At 39.1% G+C, this 21998-nt stretch overlaps 1 protein-coding gene across 1 annotated transcript; it reads left to right on the top strand.

Moving 5' to 3' along the window:
• Positions 1-547: 547 nt before the first annotated feature.
• LOC124638787 (mitogen-activated protein kinase kinase kinase 7) lies at positions 548-21998 on the top strand. Its single transcript, XM_047175884.1, has 10 exons — positions 548-807; positions 889-1188; positions 1543-1722; positions 2546-2681; positions 3520-3620; positions 3987-4673; positions 4867-4957; positions 20289-20473; positions 20828-20938; positions 21402-21998. Exons 1-10 carry the CDS (start codon positions 727-729, stop codon positions 21495-21497), a joined length of 1968 nt encoding a protein of 655 aa, XP_047031840.1. The 5' UTR covers positions 548-726; the 3' UTR covers positions 21498-21998.

Genomic DNA, 21998 nt, shown 5'->3' with positions numbered 1-21998 from the left:
AAACAAACAAAAAAGTGTTTCCTCTTTATTATTATATTAGTATAGTAACAAATAATCCAAGTCCATTAATTAATACTTACCTATTTTAGTAATAAAGCTACTTCTAATTTTTATGTACCTACATTGATATTTTTTTTTTACACATTGTATGGGCAAAGAGTCTTACAGAAAACCCGTTAAGTAGAAAGTGGGACTAGTCTGCCGATATTTAATAATAAGAATTTGGCAACGGAAGAAACTACAGTTTAAAACCATTATCACTAAACATCGAATATGTATACGATACTTATTTAAAAGTTTAAAGTTCGCGACCCACAGGTTGAAAAACACTGCTTTAAAACCTTCAATGTAACACAAATCTTCTCAGGCTAATGTAGCACCAGCTATCTGAATATATTTTTTCTAAAATTAATTAAAATACAACAAGTGGTTCTATAAAAAAAGACACATACCTGTGTAAAAAATATTCTTGTTGTCGAAACGTAAATATGAATGTTTACGATTTTTCATTACATGAAACGCTACACCACTATCGTGGTGTGACATTTGTTCTACAGTTTCAAAGATGGCTGCCTTGTCGCAGTTGCTTTTCTCTGCCAAACAATACTGAGAAAATTGAGATAACCAACTATTTTTACATTTTTATAAAGAAAATTAGGTAGATTTTAATAAATAACTTTAAATTAACGTGCTAGTCATTTTGATAATGTGATAATAAGTGTTCCCATGGCTTCCAATGTACAAGACTCACCTGTTCAGCAGACATTTGTGGAGGAGATAGATTACAATGAAATTCAAGAGTTATCGGTAAATATCAGGACATTATTTATTGTTTAGTCCATCGTAGAACGGAGATTAGAAGTATAACTACTAAATTTATGTCGTCAGGTGGTGGGCAAAGGCGCATTCGGAGTAGTATGGAAGGGTCTCTGGCGGAACACACTAGTAGCAGTAAAGCACATCAATTCAGAGGCTGAAAAGCGCGAGTTTTCAATAGAAGTGCGGCAGTTGTCTCGGGTGTCACACCCGAATATCGTGCGGCTGTATGGAGCGTGCACGAAGGGCGCCCACGTCTGCCTAGTCATGGAATACGCGGAGGGAGGATCCTTGTATAATGTGCTGCACAACCGGCCCAAGCCTAAATATACTGCAGCCCACGCCATGAGCTGGGCTCGCCAGTGTGCAGAGGTTAACACTCTTTATATTTTTCTTCTATTTACATTTAGTTGAAGTTCATACCCTTTGAAATTTAACTCATTTAGATGATATATGCCCGTCAAACTGAAGAGTTATATATATATATATATGATAAGTGATCCATATTAGAATACAAATAAAACATGCAAATCTAGAGAAACATCAATATCTTCTTAATTTTCAATTGTATTTCTCAAGAACGGTTTTCTTTTACAGCTTATGTAAATTTTTTTCACATTTCGCATTATAATGTTGATGAATATGAAATCTAAATTATGTGTAATGAACGGCCTTACTTAACATGTGTGTGAACTTGAATTACATTGTTACAATTTCACTTTACAGGGTGTAGCCTACCTCCACGCAATGAAACCAAAGCCGCTGATACACAGGGATTTAAAGCCACCCAATCTGTTACTAGTGGGTGGAGGCCAGAGACTAAAGATCTGTGATTTTGGCACTGCTGCAGATAAGGCCACATACATGACCAACAATAAGGGCAGTGCAGCGTGGATGGCACCCGAGGTTAGTTCAATGTTAATAATAATAAATCTACCCAATATAACAGCAGTTGTGAGGGAAAATATTCATCCACATCTTGTCTGCCTGTTTATAGTTGCTGAAAGAGTCCTTTTACATTTTTATGCCAGGATGTACTGCAATATTTTAAGATATGTTACATTATTTGCTTCTATGATACATACGATTGAAAAGAGATAGGTACCTTCTGTCTTATCAACAACAATACATACAGTTTATCATAATATTGTTAGTATTATTAGAAATGATTACATGGATACACACACAAACTTTCTCATACAAATAAAGAATGTATTTACTGATAGTATAATTAAATAAAGTTGGTAGGTATAATAGATGCTTTAGAAATAGATAGGGAGCAGAGGTAGGTATAATATTTAATAGGCGCCAAAATTTCTACGAATTACTGATAGTAACCAATAGTCTTATCATATTTTTTTATAAGCAGACAGATTTGAAAGTTGTGTAAAAATATTAATTGAAAATTGAACTCTATAATCATATCAAGGCGTAGATATGAACTTCAACATATGTTATTAAATGTTGGTGCATTATGCACAGTAACCAATTAATAATCATCACAAGTATTCAACCTACATAACACAAATTCCAAAACAATTGATAGTAAAATGACGAGCGGCTTAGTAGGACTTGTGGGAACTAATAAAATTGCACTGTAATCTAATCATATCAAAGCCAATCTCTCATACTTTATCTTGTTCATTTCTTCGTAATAGATAATAAAAATACATTTTCCTTATTGTTATTTTGTTTTCCTGTATAAAGCGGTTGTTTATTTATATTTCAGGTGTTTGAAGGTTCAACATATACAGAGAAATGTGATGTGTTCTCATGGGGTATTATTTTATGGGAGGTCTTGTCAAGGAGGAAACCCTTTGAGGAAGGGGGATCAGCTTTTAGGATAATGTGGGCTGTGCATACAGGTATTGTAAATAGATTTGAAAACACCATTTGCTTGATACTGCTTTGCATGTGTAAATATGTATAACAAAGCAACACAATTCTTTGAAAAATTAAAATATTGCTGTACAAATTCATTACATCTGTACAACAACTGTAACATTACATTTAACATGAACTTGTATTAATATTTTATGATAAATGTTAAAATTATTCTCATTATGATGAATACTTCTCGGATTTAATAAAGATATTATATCACGAAAAAAGGGTAGTAACTTATTGGCATAATTGAAAAATTAACATAAACATGTTCTTTGTTAGATTGGTCTAATAGCTTCTTTGTTACACTGGTTGATTTTTATAGTAAGTGGTAGTTAATTTACAGTTAAAAGCAAATTACTAGGTTTATTTTACTGCTCCAATACAGTTAATAGTCCTGTTCAATCAAAATAATACATAATACAGACCATAAAAAGCAGCAATAAAGTTCACCCACAGAAGTAATGATCCTTAGACCAATAACATAACAAACAATAAATAACTTTAAAAACCTTCATGGTAACTGCACGTTTACTCATCAAATGTAAACAATAAAACTACCTATTAAAGTTTTAGTTCCAATGAATTATGATATCACGACATTGTGATTCAGCCCACCTACCATCAATTATGAAGCTATCTGCAGCATTGTGCATCCTTTTTATATCATTTGAATTTAGATCTCCTTTGAGATGTGATCTTTTTTTGAATTACGATAGTGTTCTAATTTCAATTGTGTTTTTTTTTTTTTTTCATTTTTGTTTATGTGTGATCTTGTTTGTGTACCAATACTAAAGTGTATTATTTTTGTGTTTCTAGGACAAAGGCCAAACCTGATAGAGGGTTGTCCTGAGCCAATAGAGCAGTTGATGACACAATGTTGGCACAAAGTTCCTGCGGAGAGACCCAGCATGGCCAAGGTAGGCTTCCATCTAAATTTAAATGATGAGTGGACCAATCTCTTGCCAATATTAAAGGTTAAACTATTATAAAGTGCTTAGTCACTCATTGTATTGGCATTCAATCACACAGGTGTTAGTGGTACACAATGCTATAAAATATAAGGAAGTGAAAACAACGTGTATAAATCTGTACACTATAGAATATCTCAGAAAGCAGATAAAAGTATAAATAAACAATTTCTAAAATCTTTAAAAGGTATTAGTTAGCTTAGATGAGTGTTAGATTAGACAAGTTTAATTGCTTTCATCCAAAAAAAAAAAATATTTGCTTGCCTAAAAAGTCTAAACGGAACATGTTACTAAATACTGTGCTTTATATTTCAGGTGGTAGAGATAATGACAGCGCTATGTGAGTTGTTCCCGGGCGCCGACACGCCCATCAACTACGACGACTGCGAGGACGACGCCGCGTCCTGCTCCAGCGACGAGTACATGCCGTACGACACGCGCGACTCGCACGACTCGTACGACACGCACGACGCCGAGCCCGCCTCCCTCCCCCCCGCGTCCGTCACCGCCACCCGCCCCCGCAGCTTCGTCGAGACGCAAGTGAGTAAGCTACAGAACCTCATGGCCGCCGAGGCGCATCCCAAAACCTCGGCCCTGCCCAAAGACGAGCCCGACGTGCATAACAGAATAGGGCCGGTCAGAATACCGCAGCAGTTCAAAAAGCCCGAGGCGTACACGGAAGCGGGGAGGTCGGTCGCCTTCGGCAGGCCGGCGGGCGCGGGCGACGCCACCCCGCAGGACTCGCTGCGCCTGTCCGCCAGCCCCGCCGTGTTCAGCGAGAGCTCGTCGCCGCGCCGCCTGTCGCCCATCGCCAACTACAACGTGGGCAACATCAACCCGCGCCACGTGGACATGGAGGCCTGGCCCGGCCCCGACTCGCTGCGCAGCGAGGACAGCGCCGCCAGCCACAGCCCCGCCGCGCCCAAACACTACAATGGGACTCTGTCGCAGAGACCCATCGATGCCAGATACCAAACGCCCTTACAGATAGAAGTGGATCCAGTAAGTCTTCACAAACGTTACTAGTATCACCCTATCCTGTTCCTTGAACACGTATGTAGTGGGTAGTAACAACGGTGAAGGTGCCTACTAACATGTTATATATATTATATTATGTATTTATATTTGTAATAAATGAAAATGCTCAATATAGTTTTCTGCTAACTTTATATTAAGAAAATGTTTAATTTTTCAGAATTCATGGGAGTTGATCGACGTGCCAATCAGTTATGATGATTATGTGGAAGTGAAAAATTCTGCTGGATTTGATAAATACTACACCGTGGGTAAGTATTGCATGTACTGTTTTCATTGTTCTATATGAGTCTGTTCATTTCAGTTTTGAATATAATTTTGAAACTATTTCAAGAGGTCTTTGCCGTAAAGATTTCCTCTGCACATAATGATTGTATGGTTATTTGTAATTTTTCTAAAGGATAGTTGAAGTTGTTTTCCATGAACAAACCAAGGGCACTAGCGAATTCGAGTTCGCCTATTAACACTTGAAAGATATTGACACAACTTATATATTTGATGGTTTTATATTGGCATTCAGTTTTATCGCAGCGTCTAACCGAAATTAAGACGAGATTAAAGATTCAGGCGAAATTATAATCGCGTTGCAATATTTCCGCGCGGTATAAGAATAGTAGAGAAGTCGTGATGATTCACAAATACGTACCGACCACGTGTGCTCGCTTTACGTGGGAGCACGCGAGACTAATGCGAAATGGCTTTTAACTCAATATAAATTACGCACTAACACCGAAAAACGGTTATAAATCACCGTATTTTTACCGCAATTGTTTTCAAAGTGTAATTAATGTGCGATCACGCAATACTCAGTCTAGTACTAGAAATAAACTGGACTGAGTCTGTGACAAAAAAGTTTTTATTGTCTTTAAGCGAAAATTGGCACTCGAAAGTTTTAATACAGTTTAGTCATCTGGTTTTATGCAGCGTTTATTAGCTTTGTGCGGCCAAATATGACTCGAACTACCATTCTTATTGATGTAGAATTCTGTTATATTTTTTATTTCGATTCTAAGAGACAATAAAAGACATTAAGGATCTTCGCTATTTGGAAAAACCTTATTGGAATACTTTAAACTATGTATCTACTATTATAGAACATAGATGTCGCTGTTTGAAGTTTCCATAATAAAGCTACCAATATTTTGTTTTATAATGAACTAATTTTGTAGGTAAGACCCTGTAAAATAACATGGTGAGAAATCTCAAGTTGTTTCAAAATATGTTGTTATATGTGTTCACCAGTTCACCTATAGCTGATTGTCACACATTCTATCTCTAAATGAGATTCATACTATTTATTAGCTTGTATAGCGCTTCTATTGGCCACTAAATAAAACACATAAGCGTAGTCTCCGTTGACAGTGAAATAAATAACGTCAAAATATTATTCTAACAGGATTCGATTTAATATCGACCCCAAATGACAACCAAAAATATTCCTCCAGTAGCAAACATAATTTAACTCAACATTTAACCGACACCAATAAAATATCTAAGTATAGCAAAGCAAAACATAATCTGCGGCCATAATTCAAGAGATCCGAGATTGTCGTCTAATCTGGTCGCAATGCATCAGAGAGTGAGTAACCGCGTGCAAATAGCCGAGTCCTGGCAGGACACGCCGTGACTCACGCTAGCGTTTATATTGCGTACCGAACCTTTAGGGTGCGGGATAGTTTTGTATCAATATTGATACAAAACTATAAAGTAAAGTATATACTTCAAAAATATAACAGTTTTTGAATATAAAACAAGCTAAGTTTGAATAAAGTCTGAAGTTAGGTACATAGGTGTATTGAGGAAGTCTTGAGGAGTGTGTGAAAGACGTGTGTCCAACCAGCAATGAAAATACATATAATAAGGCTGATAATAATGACGTTGGAATAAAAAAAACTATTTAACAAAGGATACGATTAAAGGACGGTAGTTGTAAAATATTGGTCTGTAAATCAGAGCAAATCAAATTGATTACTAGACAACCAGAATATCTAAACTAATAAATAACGAAATATGCATCTAAATAAATAATGAAATATGCATCTAAATAAATAATTGTGTCGACCTATATAATGATGAGACCTTTGTTGAGTATAAACCAATAAAATTATTTCTCATATAGATATTCATGTAAGTTAATACATAAAGTGCATCTAGGCAGTAATGTTATCTGGAGCAATATAACGAGCCTTATGAGTAACTGTTTCAGTCCTTTTAAGAACTTGTAAGTAAACGGTGCAATTTTTTTCGTGCTACCTAAATTAACGCCATGCATGTTAAGCCAATAGTAATCAGAATATTTATTTTGCTTTAGTGACTTTTATACATATTACATGGAATTTCAAAATTCAAAATTCATATTTATTGTACTCTCTGTCAAAGACCGCATAGATTACAAAATCATTAGAATAGAAATTTACTTATTTATTCAATAAGTTTATGTTTTAAGTTAGAGACTCATTAAACAAAGTTACCATTTTTTTTTAATTTATACTTTACCTATGAATTAAAGTGTTTAATCTTTAGCCAAGTAATTAAACTCGTGTAGTCTTAGGAAGTTCCTATGCGTCACACTTCATTTAGATCCGTAAACGATTTCAGAATAACAGAACAATTGTTTGCACAATAGTCTGTCATGCACCATTTAAACTTAACGCTCACTAACCCTTAATGTATTAGGTATTTTTAAAACAAACAGTCTAACAGAACATACAGTAGTTCCCAGGATACGCTAGGGTATCATTTTCAACGTGGTGCACAACAAGAGCCCTAATGTTAATTATAATGCGTAGTGTTAGCAGTTCTGAGAAGCAAGAGTACAGGCGCGCCGCCATTTGACAGCAAATACCGCGCACTCAAATATCAAGCGCTTAGTCATACGGACAGACATGTTATGCTGGTTTTATTATTACATAACTTATTTTTGCACTTTGCTCGAAATAAGTGCGTTAGAATATTAAAAGATACTACTGCGTGTAATCCAGGCTTTAAACACAAAGTGAATCATCGCCGACATTATAAGTGTGTGTATAAATGTGGATGATGGAGCCAATCTCATTTGATGTTATTATTTTTGATGCTTGTTGCAAATCTTTCTGTAGTTATACTCAGTTTTTTAACGAGTAGAAGACTTATTTGAGGATATAAGAAAGCGTTCAAGGTAGGATGAATTAATTTATTTACTATCTTTCCGTCTTTTTAACCGCATTTTTATTTATTATAAAATTTTCTTCTTATATTATAAACGGTTACTGGTTCTCTCTGCCCATTTGCCTATAACAGCTTATTGAAGGCACTTCTTGATGAAATTCATATCACAGATTAAATATTCAGGTTTTTTATCATTCCCATAAATAGCTGCCACATAACCTACTACCGTATACAGACCTAGACAAGGAAACCGAGTTAGCAAGTAGTTATTTAATTAATTAACTAAATCTTGGTAACAGTTTTCATGAACCTCTTAAAATATTTTCATTTTTTTTTATCGTGTAACCTATTTGCTATTAGGGATCGCTTTGATGAATGGAAAAGTAAGGCAAAATATAAACTAGATATTTTCTGAATAATAAATGAAAGTCCGACTGTTTAGTTCCGGCATTATTATTAGAGATTTTTTCATACATTGCCGAGTTCTAGATTTGATTTTGAGTGAGATCATAAGCGTATTTATTTGTTTGGCACTAAGATAATAGAAGTATATTTTTTAACTTGCTACAGACATATTGGGGTCACATCGAAATAGCTTGTACGTTGAAGTGTCGAGTAATGGCGGATTTTAGTGGTACGCAATAAAACGTTGTGTGCATGTCGTTAATGTCATAGAGGTACATGCGCCCTGGGGTGCGTAGGAGCAGATTGCTACAGCTTTGGCGCCTTACCTACATGCACTAATGGACGGATTCCGAATTACTCGCTAAATTGTAAATCAATAAGTGGCCTTTGTTTCAAATATTGGATGTGATGTATGAGGTAAATATTTTGAAGCATTTCTTTGTTTCTTAAACGCTTTACAATATCAACGATTTTTTAAAAGATGTTGTTGATCCATATGATCAGAAAGATTTTTAGAATGAAAAACTGTGATATAGCTTGGGTTTCGAAGTAATCTATCACCGAACTAATTAATAGACTAAATAAATGAAATCAGCTGACCCCATTATTTAAATAAGTATGTTCGATTCGTAATTCCAAGAAACAGTATAAAATTGTAGCGCCACTTTATACAATAAATCTTGTGTGTTGAGATTACGTGCTTCGTAGAACGCTTTTCCGCCACCAATGGAGTTTATTGTGAATCCCATGACTAATCTGATACATAGTCGATTCTAACTCGAACCAAAATAAATCCATAGGAAAGACGGAATATCTCCAGCGTCACATAAAACAAGTTCTTTGAAAAAGTTCGAACAATAAAATTGGTATTTTTCCTTGTAGAAATTATTGTTGATTGCAGATCTCTCAGATTCCGAGATCTCGGCCTGACAAAAAGTCGCTTAAGGAAAGAGGGCTCGGCTTCTTTCTTTCCTGTTATTAGGTCCCTTCAAACTGATGAGGGACTGATGATGTACCTAAAACACTTTTTCTTAAATGTAATACAGCGCTGCCTTCTCTAAACCAAATAATAGATACATCAAAGCGCAAGAAAATTTTCTAGCCCTAAGTTATATGTTCGCAGCCCATATTTACATGTGCAGCTGTCATAAAAACAGCAACGCCGTGACGTATGTATTGATGAGCTATACGCACGGCGTGTGTATGCGGTCCAGATGCGGCCCAGGCAGGACCGTCCCGCCGTGACTCACGCTTCTCGGAAGGGGCCGCGACTATTTTAGACTGTGTCCGCTTACCTTCTAGGAACCGGGTGCTGTGGGACCAACGACCGATCGCAAAGCCAAAGTATTGTTAGATCGCTAACGGGGTTGTTCCTGCCCACTAGTGGTTCCTAGTTTCATTCCCGCTAAAGTGCCGAATCCAGGAAATCGTTACTCGTAAGCTGCAACTTTGTTCTCGTTTTTGGGTGGACGGCTCTCGCGCGTTTGTTTATTGTAAGTTATTATTTTTGGCTTGCTTCTGTATACCTTTGACTTGTTAGTTAGAATTGGAATATCTATGAGTAGATAACAGTGCTGGATACGATAAAATAATTCTTTCTTTAAACCCGCTCTTATTGGTGTTTCACCAGAAGACGAAAATCTCGTTGCTGTCCAGGTCATTCAATATTTATTCTACAATTCCTAAATCGTGTTTTATGATCACATTGCTTCGGTTTTGCTTCTGCGAAGACTTTCCTCCTTGAGCAGTTCATACATTACGTTTCTAATTGTTCAAACACTCCAGTTATGGCTTGAATTTCAGCAATAAAATTATATTTGAGAATCAAGAAGCCAGATCTCTCAGGATGATCTGTGAATAGTGTTGTGACGCTAGTTAGCGTGCACTGTATCGACATGCTTCCGCGCAGATGGCTAGACTGATCCCATTTTGTTTATATACGGTTTCCGCTGTCGCAGCAACACTACAGTCATCAAGCATACAGACATTTAATATCATTTACAACGAACTAAGTGCATCGTTATGGCCTTCGTTGTAAATGTGAACAAATGAGTATGTTTTTCCCGCAAATAATTTGCTTGTACATTGTAATGGGGTTTTGTATTGCGGGTCAAAGCAATCATAGTTATTACACATTTATTTTTCAATACATATTATTACAACTCAGTTTGTCATTAAAAAATCTTTGTTTAGGTAGTGAATAGTGGTTAATAAATCTCTCGCGAGTGCTCCTTGAGCAAGCTACTTGCCGTCCTAATGATGTAACAGGTAATGATTTTACATCATTTTTTATAACACATCCCCTCACATTTTGAATGAATACAAGTAGGCTTTATAGCACCGTAAAATGGAGGAGCAAATAACATGGGTCCAAGTGCTAGCAAGCCTCTCTTAAAGTATTGCTGACGTCCTGATTCTTGGGTGTAGTCAGTAAATTATAGTGTTATATAGTATACAAGAATCTGTAGTGTTACAGTAACGTCTAAAATCATATGGTGAAGTTGGAAATTTCGCAAATGTGTTAAGTGAGACGTGCCTCGTGGCTCGCGCCCGTTGACTCACGGAGCAGACGTCAATGCGGTAAGAACAGTATCGCGGTAAAGTAAATAAGTCGTAATATTTTCATGGGTGCCGCCGCGGCGGGCACCTCGCCCGTTATGCGTTGCTCAAATAAACAAACGTGTTGATTTTTATACAGTATCGGCCTTTCCAGCGCCGGAATATCGCAGCGCTGCTCCAGCGAACCATCATCCGTGTACTCGCGCCGACGCTACGCGGAATATGTGCGTGTAACGTGCTCGCCTCGCACCTAACCAGAAACTCATTTTTTGTAAGCTCATTGTGGCAGGTAGATGTTTTCATTTTGAACTTCGAACTTGCTCTTTTTTTGCTTGGCTCAGTTGTAAAAACAATTTGAGCTTTTGCAGACTTTTTTGGTTGTGCTGTTGTGTGGTCTACCACAACGTAGTTTTTAAATGGCGCTTTTATTGTTTACGTTATACACACGTACGCCGTTACGTACACTCAATAGTCATGGAAGTCAATACGAAATAAAAAGCCTGAAATTTTAATTCGATATTTTTTCTGTTTTCTACGCACTTTCGTTGTACGTAATATCAACTTTCGTCAAGTGTATTTAAGATTCCGCATATACTACACTATACCGTCGGACGTCACACGTTACACACGGCGCATCATAGGCGAAAAAAATTCATTCACCTCTCATAATCCTCAAATTCTAAATAAAGCGAACGCATTTGTCCGGTGTCAACAAAAAGAAGCGCGTCGGGGTAGGCATGAATCAGCGCGATACAATTAATCTAATTTAAGGTTATCGGGAGGCATGGGACGGGCTCGCGACGCACAGTCTCGCGCTCCCGCCGCCGCCGGCGCATCGCTCCCGCACTGCACTCGGTGCAGCGGCGGCCGCCCTCGCACACGCGCGCATGTCCTAGTGATCGCAGTGAAATGCCGCAAACAGACTGTGCCGTCCAGCTCTCGATAACAGTGCAACCCCATTACGATTCCGTGCAAGTGTTCCTTGACGTTTACATGAGTGAGTACTACATTTGAACACTAGTTTGTAGTGATGAAATTATCATCAGCTCACCATCAAATTATGTAAGCCAAAATATTACAACAGGTACTTGTAATCGAAAGGATATTTTCAGGTAAATACTGTATAGGTATTTTGTACAATAATTTATTTCATAAAATCTATTTCACAATATTGTAAAGCTCATCAATTTGAAAAATATAGTTTTGAATATTTTATATTGATCGCCCTTGAACTTGATTACTTAACTATTATGCAAAATCACATAAATAAAGAGGAAGTATATGCAGGTACATTTAACATTGGTGCTGTGCTGAAATTGTAAACCTTTAAAAAAATTGGTTGTTCTCACATGTAATGGTCATCCAAAAATCCAACCCACACGGTTATAAAGAAGCCTTGATAAGGGTTCACCTTGAAAAAATGATGTATTACCTGAATGTTCTTAGAAGTTAAATAATTTTTTTGTGTTCGAAACCTGCTGAAATGAATCAAATTGATTGATTGTAAATCTTATTCCTTGTCAATGTTAACCTTCATAATACTTCAAGTTAACAAGAAATAAATCCTTGAACTACAAACCAGTTACCGAAGAATTTATTGCAGTTAGAAGCTTCCATTAATCAATACAGAAATAAGAATTGACTGACACAGTAATCACGCGGTAAATTTTATCTTAACGATCGGCGACAGTGAAATAATCTTCTGTCAAAAGGTAATGCCAAAATCTGTCAGCTAACGACTATCTAGCAGCGACGAGAGACGCTTTCGGCGCGCCGATGAATCACTGCTAATTATTTTATGATTCGCGAGCAGAGCTGCGCGTGCGACGCCTCAACCAAACAATTAGGGAGCTATTCACACGTCGGGTTGCTACCCTATGACACTTCAATATACCCCTCATGGCAACACCGGCTCCTGGCTGAACCATCTGGGCCACTATCCAAAATCTGGCTCTAAATTTATGCCCAATGTTAACTCTTTTGTTAAGAGATCTCTTAGAGACGGCAATAAACAATCCTCTTTGAAGATTCCGAAATAGTATTGTTTACAACGAACGCTATCGTAGTGTTAACACGTAACCCTTTACCTATAGTAACGGCACTGTCGAATGTGCATCTGGTTAGTTCTAAAATAACTCTAAGATTAAACAAATCTATGGAGCTTGAGCTGTGAGCCTCGTCCAGTGTACCTGACCCAGAACCTGCGGCGTTGGCGTGGTGCGTGTTGGACAATAACGTGCTACGTTATGTCAGTAAACTTCATCTACTTTCTACAGCCTACGCTACGTTACGTTTATAAACTGTTGTATTGGAGCCAAACTGACTATTTCCTTTGATCTTGATCTGTTACCAATAGCAATGCTCTCCCGCGACCTTGGAACTGAACGGTCCGAAGCCGTACCATATGTGGTCGCAACAATAACTATAATAAACATCGTAAATACGCCAGTGATGAGACATTTTGCAGACGGCGCCTACAGTGATTCAGTCTGGAGCGCGATTGCCTTTATAGTTGGTGGTTGGTCGCGGCGGCCGGGCCGTTGGCATCGGCATCACGACATGACTAACCGCCGCCCGCTCTAGATACAATCAAAATATGTGACAAGTTTATTTCTATTCGGAACAACACATTCTGCTCGATATATCCCGCGCCTCAAAGTTGAACATCTGCTGATTTTTTCTACGACATAAGTAGGTCGGGGCTCGCGCCTGCGTCACGCGCCCTGGCCGCGGCCGCTCACCGGTCGCTTACGTTTACGCCAAATTGTTACGCTGTTTTTCTATGCCGTTGCAGCGTCAGCTTCATGTGTGGATGAAGCTAGATGCAATCAAAGCAACAAACTATGTCTCAACCCCGACAAACAGGTGCAAAACACAATATTCTCTTCACCGTTAAGGTTTAAAATGAGTCCACATTCAAAACTTCATCAAAAGTTAAAAGAAGACTTTCTGCTTTTCAGAAGATTTTTGTAATGTTCGTGCATAAAAGACGTTATGGCTGCAATGCCCCTAGATTTTAAAGTCCCAAAAATTCTATTTTACAAAATACATTTGTACATATCTTATATTCGTACTTATCTTATTCCACCACTAGATGAATAATTGCTAAATCGTTACGAAGCAAATAAAATGCCACATCAATAAATGTAATCTAGAACAAAATCAATGTGTTCGTATACATAAGATTGTATAAGATATAAGTGTACGTAAGATGTAGCGTGTTGTGGCGTAGGGGCTGGTCGACGCCGAAATACGCGGTGAGTCAGCGCGCGTTTCACAACGATACCTCTGCCAATAGCTTTTGTATTACTTCCTACTGCTGCCACTATATACCACTTCTGCTGGGAAGATTCCTCGCTTTGATAACTCGCCGTAGCGTCATCTAATGTTTGCTTTCCATGTTATTGTTTATTTAATGGAGTAATTATATAATCGTTTGTATGAAAAATACTTGAATAACGTCGTATGAACAGAACGACTGAAAGTCTGATGAAACTTTTGTGTTCCAAGATCGTTGCAAAACATGTTTTCGAAAAACATCTCAATAGAGCTCAGTCAGCTTTTCAGAAGAAATTCAATAATTTCCTGTTTACACCAAAGTTCGGTTTACGATTTAATGAGTCACGTACTTATTTTAATCGGAATAACTAAACTTTTAACCTCAATCTCAATAAAAATCTTCAAACGCAGAATAAGTTTGAATGTGTTCAATTAAGGTGCGAGTTTACATACATTTCTTGTATGTATTTTTTAAATCATTCCAAGGTTATTGATAATTAATTAAACGAATAATGCATATAAATATTCTCTATCTGAAATGTTACTATGTTTTTTCCTCCACTATTTGGCATCACTTCAGAAACAATCTGGAAAATAAGTATCAACAGTACGTTTTCAATGGGCGTTAGAATAATACATAATTGTCAATAGTATCGTAAGACGTAACGTTGAGCGTTGCTCACCCGAGGCACTTCCGAGTGGCGAGCCACCCACACCGCGTAGTAAACTGAACCACAACAACATTCTTCACCTCCGCTGGTTTACGTAAATTAACAACCGCACTATTCTAAATAACAAAAAACTCTTAATAAACAATTAAATCGACTTCAACGCGAAATTTAACATCAATCCCCGAATTTCAATCCTTAGGTCTGATCATGGACCAGAATAAACGAAGCTCGCCTCCGTTTCTATTGATTTTTACGACTTGCGTTAAGATAGCAAATCTCAAGTCACATCTGTCCTGTGACTAGTCCTGCTTAGTATCCCGGCGGGCGGTTCTTTGATGTGATCTGGATACAATCACCTATATAGCGCATTAACGGTGACTGGCCCAGTTCTAGTTTCGCCGTAGAAGTTGGCACGAAATTGTAAACTGCCCTCTTTACTAAAGGCGCTAAATATCCAAATAGCATTGTACTATAAAATGATCTTATTCGCCATCACGCGTGGGAATGAATTTGCATACTATGTTAATGTTAAATACCAATGAATGTCCCTTCGACATAATTTACTTTGAACACTTGTTGAAAAAAGATAAATCTGTTTCACTACTTTTAACTGTTTGGTGAGTCAGTGTGTCTGCTCGTCGCTTCGGATTCACATGTATTATTGTCCTTTAGGTACTCTTAAATCGTACACAAGGACGGCCAAATTCGCTTGGTAGATATTTCCGGATCGAATGAAAGTGTCTCCGGTGAATCAGACTTTTTTAAACGTACGACGTTATTCCCTGTCAGTTGCCCAACGCGATCCCAGCATTAAAAGTTTGGGCATTCTGTGAATTTTTGGCACTCGTCTGCAGCATAAGTGACTTAAAATTGAGTGAACCTATTTTGTAAACAAAAGGGAATGTTAAATTCATAATGTAACATCCACCTGGTTACTCATAGGGTTACGCAAATATATATTCAAAGACAAAATATTACAATTCCCACACAAAATTTCCTCGATTCAACACAGGTTTTAAGCGTCTAGAAGCGTTAACCGACTTTGTAGACAGACATTTGCCTGGTTGTCATGTGGCTGCTCATAAATCGGCCCGCTAATAGAATAAGTGTCGTCCCGTGGACAGTTTCCGTGAGGTGTCACCACCACTGACGCAATGGCTCGGTCTGCGGCCCGTCCCGACGCCAAATCGAAAACATATTAAAACCGCCGATCAAAGAGCTTTCCCTCGCTCACCAGATTTATGGTATTACTGGATTGTTTTGTAGATCACGCTGTGCGTTAAACATGGATTAAAAAAAAGAAAAAGAAATTCTAAATAAGATGTGTAGTAAACGTCTTTTAGTAAATTTATGAGACATTAACCGGAATATAGGACTTTGGATTCTAGTAAAATTAAATCGAAGGTTCTGTCAAATTCTAGCATAGGATAAACTTTATTACAATACATACCCCTTCATTTATAATACTAAGAATCAATTTTATCACCAATTTACCCACTGAATGCTTTGCCTTAGCTACTACTCGTAATGTAATGATTGTAATTCGGTAATCTCCGTGCTTCCAAATATGTATATTTTGATGACGAGTTCTTCTACGTTTTGCACCCTGACGAAAACCCTCACAACTATTCAATGTTTTTAACTTTTCAGACATTCCAATTGCAGGACCTATGTAGAGATATCGCAGATTCATTCATTTTCCATCGCTGTTTGATAGCCTCCTAAAAATTATTATGCTTATCAACGTTCAATCCTTCTCCATGCGACAGGAGCTCTGTGCCCAGCTTTGCGACGATAAAAAGCTGATGATGATGATTTTAACAACATCTTCACCAATAAATATAACAGAAGTAAGAACATGGCCTTTATAGACTGCGAAGACCTCGTGTGTTGTTTTTTTGCCATTGTTATTTTTTCGGCAATCGAAACTCTTCCGCATCAACGTTTTTATTGCAGTAACGGACCGTATTGTGTTGCAAATCGCAATAAGATACTTTAACTCTTCAGTTTCTTCAGGTTGTATGCAATCGATCTGTTCATTATTATCTTTTTGAAAATAAGTAACTGTTAAGGGTCGGTATTGGTGTTTGGATGTCCATCTCTTTCTAATTTCAATTAGGTAAAGAAAGAGCTAATTTGCAAATATTTTTCCTCATGCTCCAAGTGTATTTATTATTGGATACATTGAAGTGCAGCTAAAACTTCACCTTGTCTGGACGTGAAACAGTTCCTGAGGATTATATCCGGATAGCTTAATCTCCATCTTGTGCGTGCACGCATCTCTCAGGCGCTGCCTTATCTTAGTGGAAGAGATAGATTGCCAGAGTAAAGTCTGCAGTTAGTTCCTCGTATGAATTTTATAGTTCGCCGAAGTCGGTATTCGTAAAATGTGGCGTGTTAGTCATGATCTTCCATCTGCCGCTTCCAGCCATCTGTTAACGAGTGCCTCTGAGGCGTCCCCCGCCCCCCGCACGTTCATTATCACTTCGGTAACGCAATTAGCCTCGTGTCTACTAACTAGATGGTGCTCATTAACGTAACGCGGTTAATGGCGTAATAGACATCGTTAAAAATGGAACACGAGTTGCAGACTCGTCGGAGATTGAGCACTTTCAATACGGGGATGATCGAAATGCACAAGATATTTGAGCACTGCAGAGACAGCATTTTCTTGTTTTTTTCTGTTTTATAGTATCGTTAACAGCATCTCTATTCTGCTATACAAAGTTAAAATGTCAGAGTAGAACGTTGAAATAGACACAAAATCTTTCAGCGGATCCCATCTGTAGTGTCGTAAAAAGCATCGCTCATAAAATAATAAACGTTTCCTCAAAGCGTTCTTTAACTACGAGGTGTAGTTGCGGAAATTTAAAACAAATTCCTCGCTTTCCACTTCCGCTGAACGTTAAGATTTATGCTTTGGATTATTCTGGGAGTCTTAAGGAGTGCGTAAGTTACGCCCCGAGTGTAATGCGCTATTAAAGCGGCGCGGCACGCCATTATGGCGGCAACATTATGCTGCAGGGCACGCGTGTGCACCTGATGACAGCTAGCCTGCTTGATAATGTTGCCTGCTACTAGCTATTCCTTGTCACAGCCCGCTTACGTCTATCAACAACAACAACTTTGTTTTGTTGGACAACAACACATAAATAAGGGTGTTGTGTAAACAGAGTTTAATGTATTTCAGTTAATGACCTGACTCTAAGTCTGGACATCATTGTGCATTTTATTATTGAAGACTCTGTCATTGTTGTTGCTGTTTTCGAAGCATGTTGCAATACCGGTAGAGAAGTGAGATGAACAAAAGTATGTTGTGAACCTCGTTTTTAACTTCCCACACAGATTTTGAGTTATTTGTTTACTATGATACAACAACAAGTTATTTAGTATACTGTAACTAGGCGGTGAACGTGCTCGTGTGTAACATGCTCGTCAATACGACCTTAATTTTTGGCGAGTTCTTCCAATAACATGCCCAAGTGATGTGACAGTTTTATAGACGTTTAACACATGTCACATGTTGATGGTGACATGCATTTACGTCGGACCTACGTTGCTTTTGCGCACTGCACATTGGCCTGGCTATGCACGGCGCAATCGCACCTATGAATTAGGGCTGTGATGCCGCAATAATTGGGCCCTAATTTATCCGAGCGCAAGGCGGGCACGCGAGCATCAGCCGCGCCACACGCGCCATGTGACGCGAGCGCATCGTCGGCGCCCAGCCGACGCTCACATGTGTGTTTACAAGCCAAACGGAGTTTACAATCACCGATAACCTGCAGGTTATGACTTGAAAGGCAACATGTCGGGCGCCAATGAAGCGGGGTGGGGCTGAGTGTGGTCGGTGGTTGGTGGCGGTGCCGGGTGCAAGAGCAGCGCGTGGGCGCGGGTCGTCGACCGCTGCACAGAGAGCGGTGCGCGCCCTGCCAGCGAAAACGGCAGAAAACCTCACGAAGGGCGGCAGCACACGGTGTCCGCATTTAGCTCGGCCTGACGTCGCTGAGTCACCAGTCCGCGAATAGCGGCGGTTTGTTTGTTGCACCGCCCGCTCCCGGCTCTCCCGTCGATTATTTCGAGCGGGCGGCGGCGTGCACAGCAGTCTTGAGCGCAGTGTCCCCGCGAGCGCACGCCATGCCGCCGCTGCCCGCGCCGCCCGCGCGCCTGCGCCGCCCGCACGCCCGCGACTGTGACGCCGGACCCATCGTCACCACCATCAGGGACACAGTCAGCTGTAGTTGGATATTTTATAGTGAGTGTCGCCCGCCACTCCGCCTACGCGACGCGACGCCGAAACTTAGGCCGCACTACACCGTGGACCACTTCTTATGCTAGCACGCTTCCACAGCCACTGTTTCTCAAGTTATTCAGTGATTTCAGCCTTCGTAGGCTCTACTCGTACTGTGATTTCAAAATAAGGATTTTCGGTTAATGTGTCGTAATTCGAGTGTTTTGTGTATTGAAAATACTTGATATTTACATCCGAAACTCACCCTTAAGTGACCCGTACGTACCTGCGTCCTTTATACAAAAGTAAAGCCCGTTCTCATTTCCGCATTTATGTATTAGAAAGATTAGACTTATTTAGCAATATTTTTAACGCATCGGCTGCAGTCGCGAATTAATTGCAAACAAGGAATTGCTCACAGAAACATTTGTGCTAAAGCAAACAGTAGCTATCGTCTCGTTTGTGTTGGAACAGAGCGCAACACTACATCGATGATGTATTGCTTATCAACGCCTTGTTAGTACACTGCTGCCATCTATTTGCGGGAAAAGGCATCATAATGTTGAAAGCAAGAAATCTAGGTGAAGCGTCTGACATCAGCAACTCCGGAGTAAATTTAACTCTTGACGTATTTAACTGTGCCGTGGGACTGCCGCCGATTCCTCCAAACACTCGGATTGTTCTCGCGCTCGCTCCTATTAGTCGATCATTGTTTTAATTGCGTCATTGAATCGCGCACGGCATCATTATTATTAGTGGCGTATGCGTCTTAGGATACGTAATATTTTGTTGCTATAGTTCGGCCATTCAGAGAATGCGTTCCTGACACGTCGCGATTGAACTGACGACGTAACTTTGCAATGGCGTTGCAGTTACGATAAAAATATTTTTGCTGGTTGTTTACCGTTTTAACAATTGAGGAGCATTAAAACAACATTATTATATCAATAATCAATGAATGTTATTACGTCGTCAGTTCAATCGCGACGTGTCAGGAACGCATTCTCTGAATGGCCGAACTATAGCAGTGTTTCAGCGCACAATTGTTCTATTGCTAGATTTGCCGTGTTCTGTTTGACGTCGGTTTGAGCTTCGGAAGACAGCTTTTGTTCTATATTTACTGGTGGACCTTGTGGTGCTAGAAGCGATCTCATTCGTTTTAGGTAGCGAGTGTTATAATACAGATTATATTGCAGAGTAAATAAGATGCTCTGCGCTACAGTAATTTCTAGTGTGGCAACCGCGTTCCCTATGTTCTCTTGTAGTAAAGTGTTTGTTTGTGTTGTGCAGGTAACAGCAGCGCATCGACAGGGGGCGAAGGCGCTGCGCCGCCGCCCTCGGAGCCCGACCCGGCGCTCGACTCGATGCACATGATGCTGGACCCGCACCTCAGGCCTATCTCGCCGGACCTCAACAACGAGGAGTCCAAGAGAATATTCGAGGAACACAAACAATTAGCACAGGAGTACCTCAAGGTAAGACATAGAACAACAGCAAAATCTACAGCATGGCCACGTTACATGGCGATGCTTATTCTGTGTCCAAAGTAACGGCCAGCCTTTAAGGCCTCAGGAAGCTTCAATCAGACGCTTAGATTAAGTAGATGGATGTAGAGGGAGAGGAAGAAAAGGTTGAATGCATGAAAGTTGACGTAAATAAGAAGGGAGTGAATTGACGTGCATATTACGGGTGGGGGAAAGGAAGCGGAAAACATTTCGCCCCAAATAAAATTGGAAAAGTATCAGTTTTCATCAGGATTTAAAAGTATTGTAAAGAGACAAAACCTAGTAAATCATATAATTTACCTTGTTTCTAATAATTAATTCCAGATACAGACTGAGTTCGCTTACCTCAGCAATCACAAAGCAGAGTTAGAGGAGAAAATGGATGACGACGAGCTACGGCAGAAGAGAGAGATTATACAGTTAGAGAAGGAAAAGGTAAATATATTTTAGTACCATAAATACATTCGATATACGGATCTGTATAATTATGTAAACAATTGTCCGGCTGAACCGACTGAAACTCTATGGGGCTGTAAATTAGAACCAGAAGACGGATATAAAATACTTTTTATCCATCCGTTTACGGATACGGGAAGATGTTCCCCGGAACGCGGGTGACGGACTGACAGCAGTTGAAAAGCACATTCAGGTCATACCAAAGTATAAAGAACGAAATAGTGGAGTGGCAGTACAAAAGTGTATCGCCTCACCAATCAAACTCGCTCCCAAGTCACACGAATCGATGTTTTCTGCAGATATGCCAATAGATTGTTTATTAAAACAGTTTGGTAATGAAGCTTAGTTTAGGATATTTCATCTCCTAGTAATTGTGCAAAATTGAGAAAGGGTTGCAAATATAAAATCACATAATATTAAACCAATTTTGTTTTAATTCCAGGACTCATTGATCAAGCTATACTGCAGCCTAAAGAAGCAGTTGGCGCGAGCGGAGAACGACAGCTGGCTCCACCCCGAAGAGATGCCGCTCGAGTGACCGCGTGACGTCACGCCTCCAGCACCGTCATTGATCTCAACCTACCAAATGAGCCTTCCGCTGTTCGGTCTCTCCTCACACGTTTAGTTCGTAATGCATGTTTATTTCGTATAATGTCTATCGTACCTCACCAGTTCGTGCCAACGAGCGCAGCCACGTCTCTTGTACATAGTCGTGTAACCTTGACATTTTATCAGTTTTGCCGTTTTATTCTACGTAGCCGTTTCTTTCAATCTTCACTAACTTTACCACCGTGAACAACTAATGTCTTTGTCGTTGTAAAAAGCACGTTTTAGTGCTTTATATATGTGAGTGTTATCCAAAAATATTGAAGTAGTTTGTCATACTTTTATACGAAAGTATAGAATATAATTTTGTTTATTATTTTGTATCATTTATTATAGTGTGATATGCATTTGTTTTGATTGTATACTTGTAAGATAGTATTAGCAGTATTAGGTAAGTTAAATAATGTTAAGTTTAATAAATTTTTGTGAAATA

This window comes from Helicoverpa zea, chromosome 18 (assembly GCF_022581195.2).
Source record: "Helicoverpa zea isolate HzStark_Cry1AcR chromosome 18, ilHelZeax1.1, whole genome shotgun sequence".
Lineage (NCBI taxonomy): Eukaryota > Metazoa > Arthropoda > Insecta > Lepidoptera > Noctuidae > Helicoverpa > Helicoverpa zea.
Note: the sequence above shows the minus strand (reverse complement) of the source record. Positions and strands in the feature narration are given on the sequence as shown.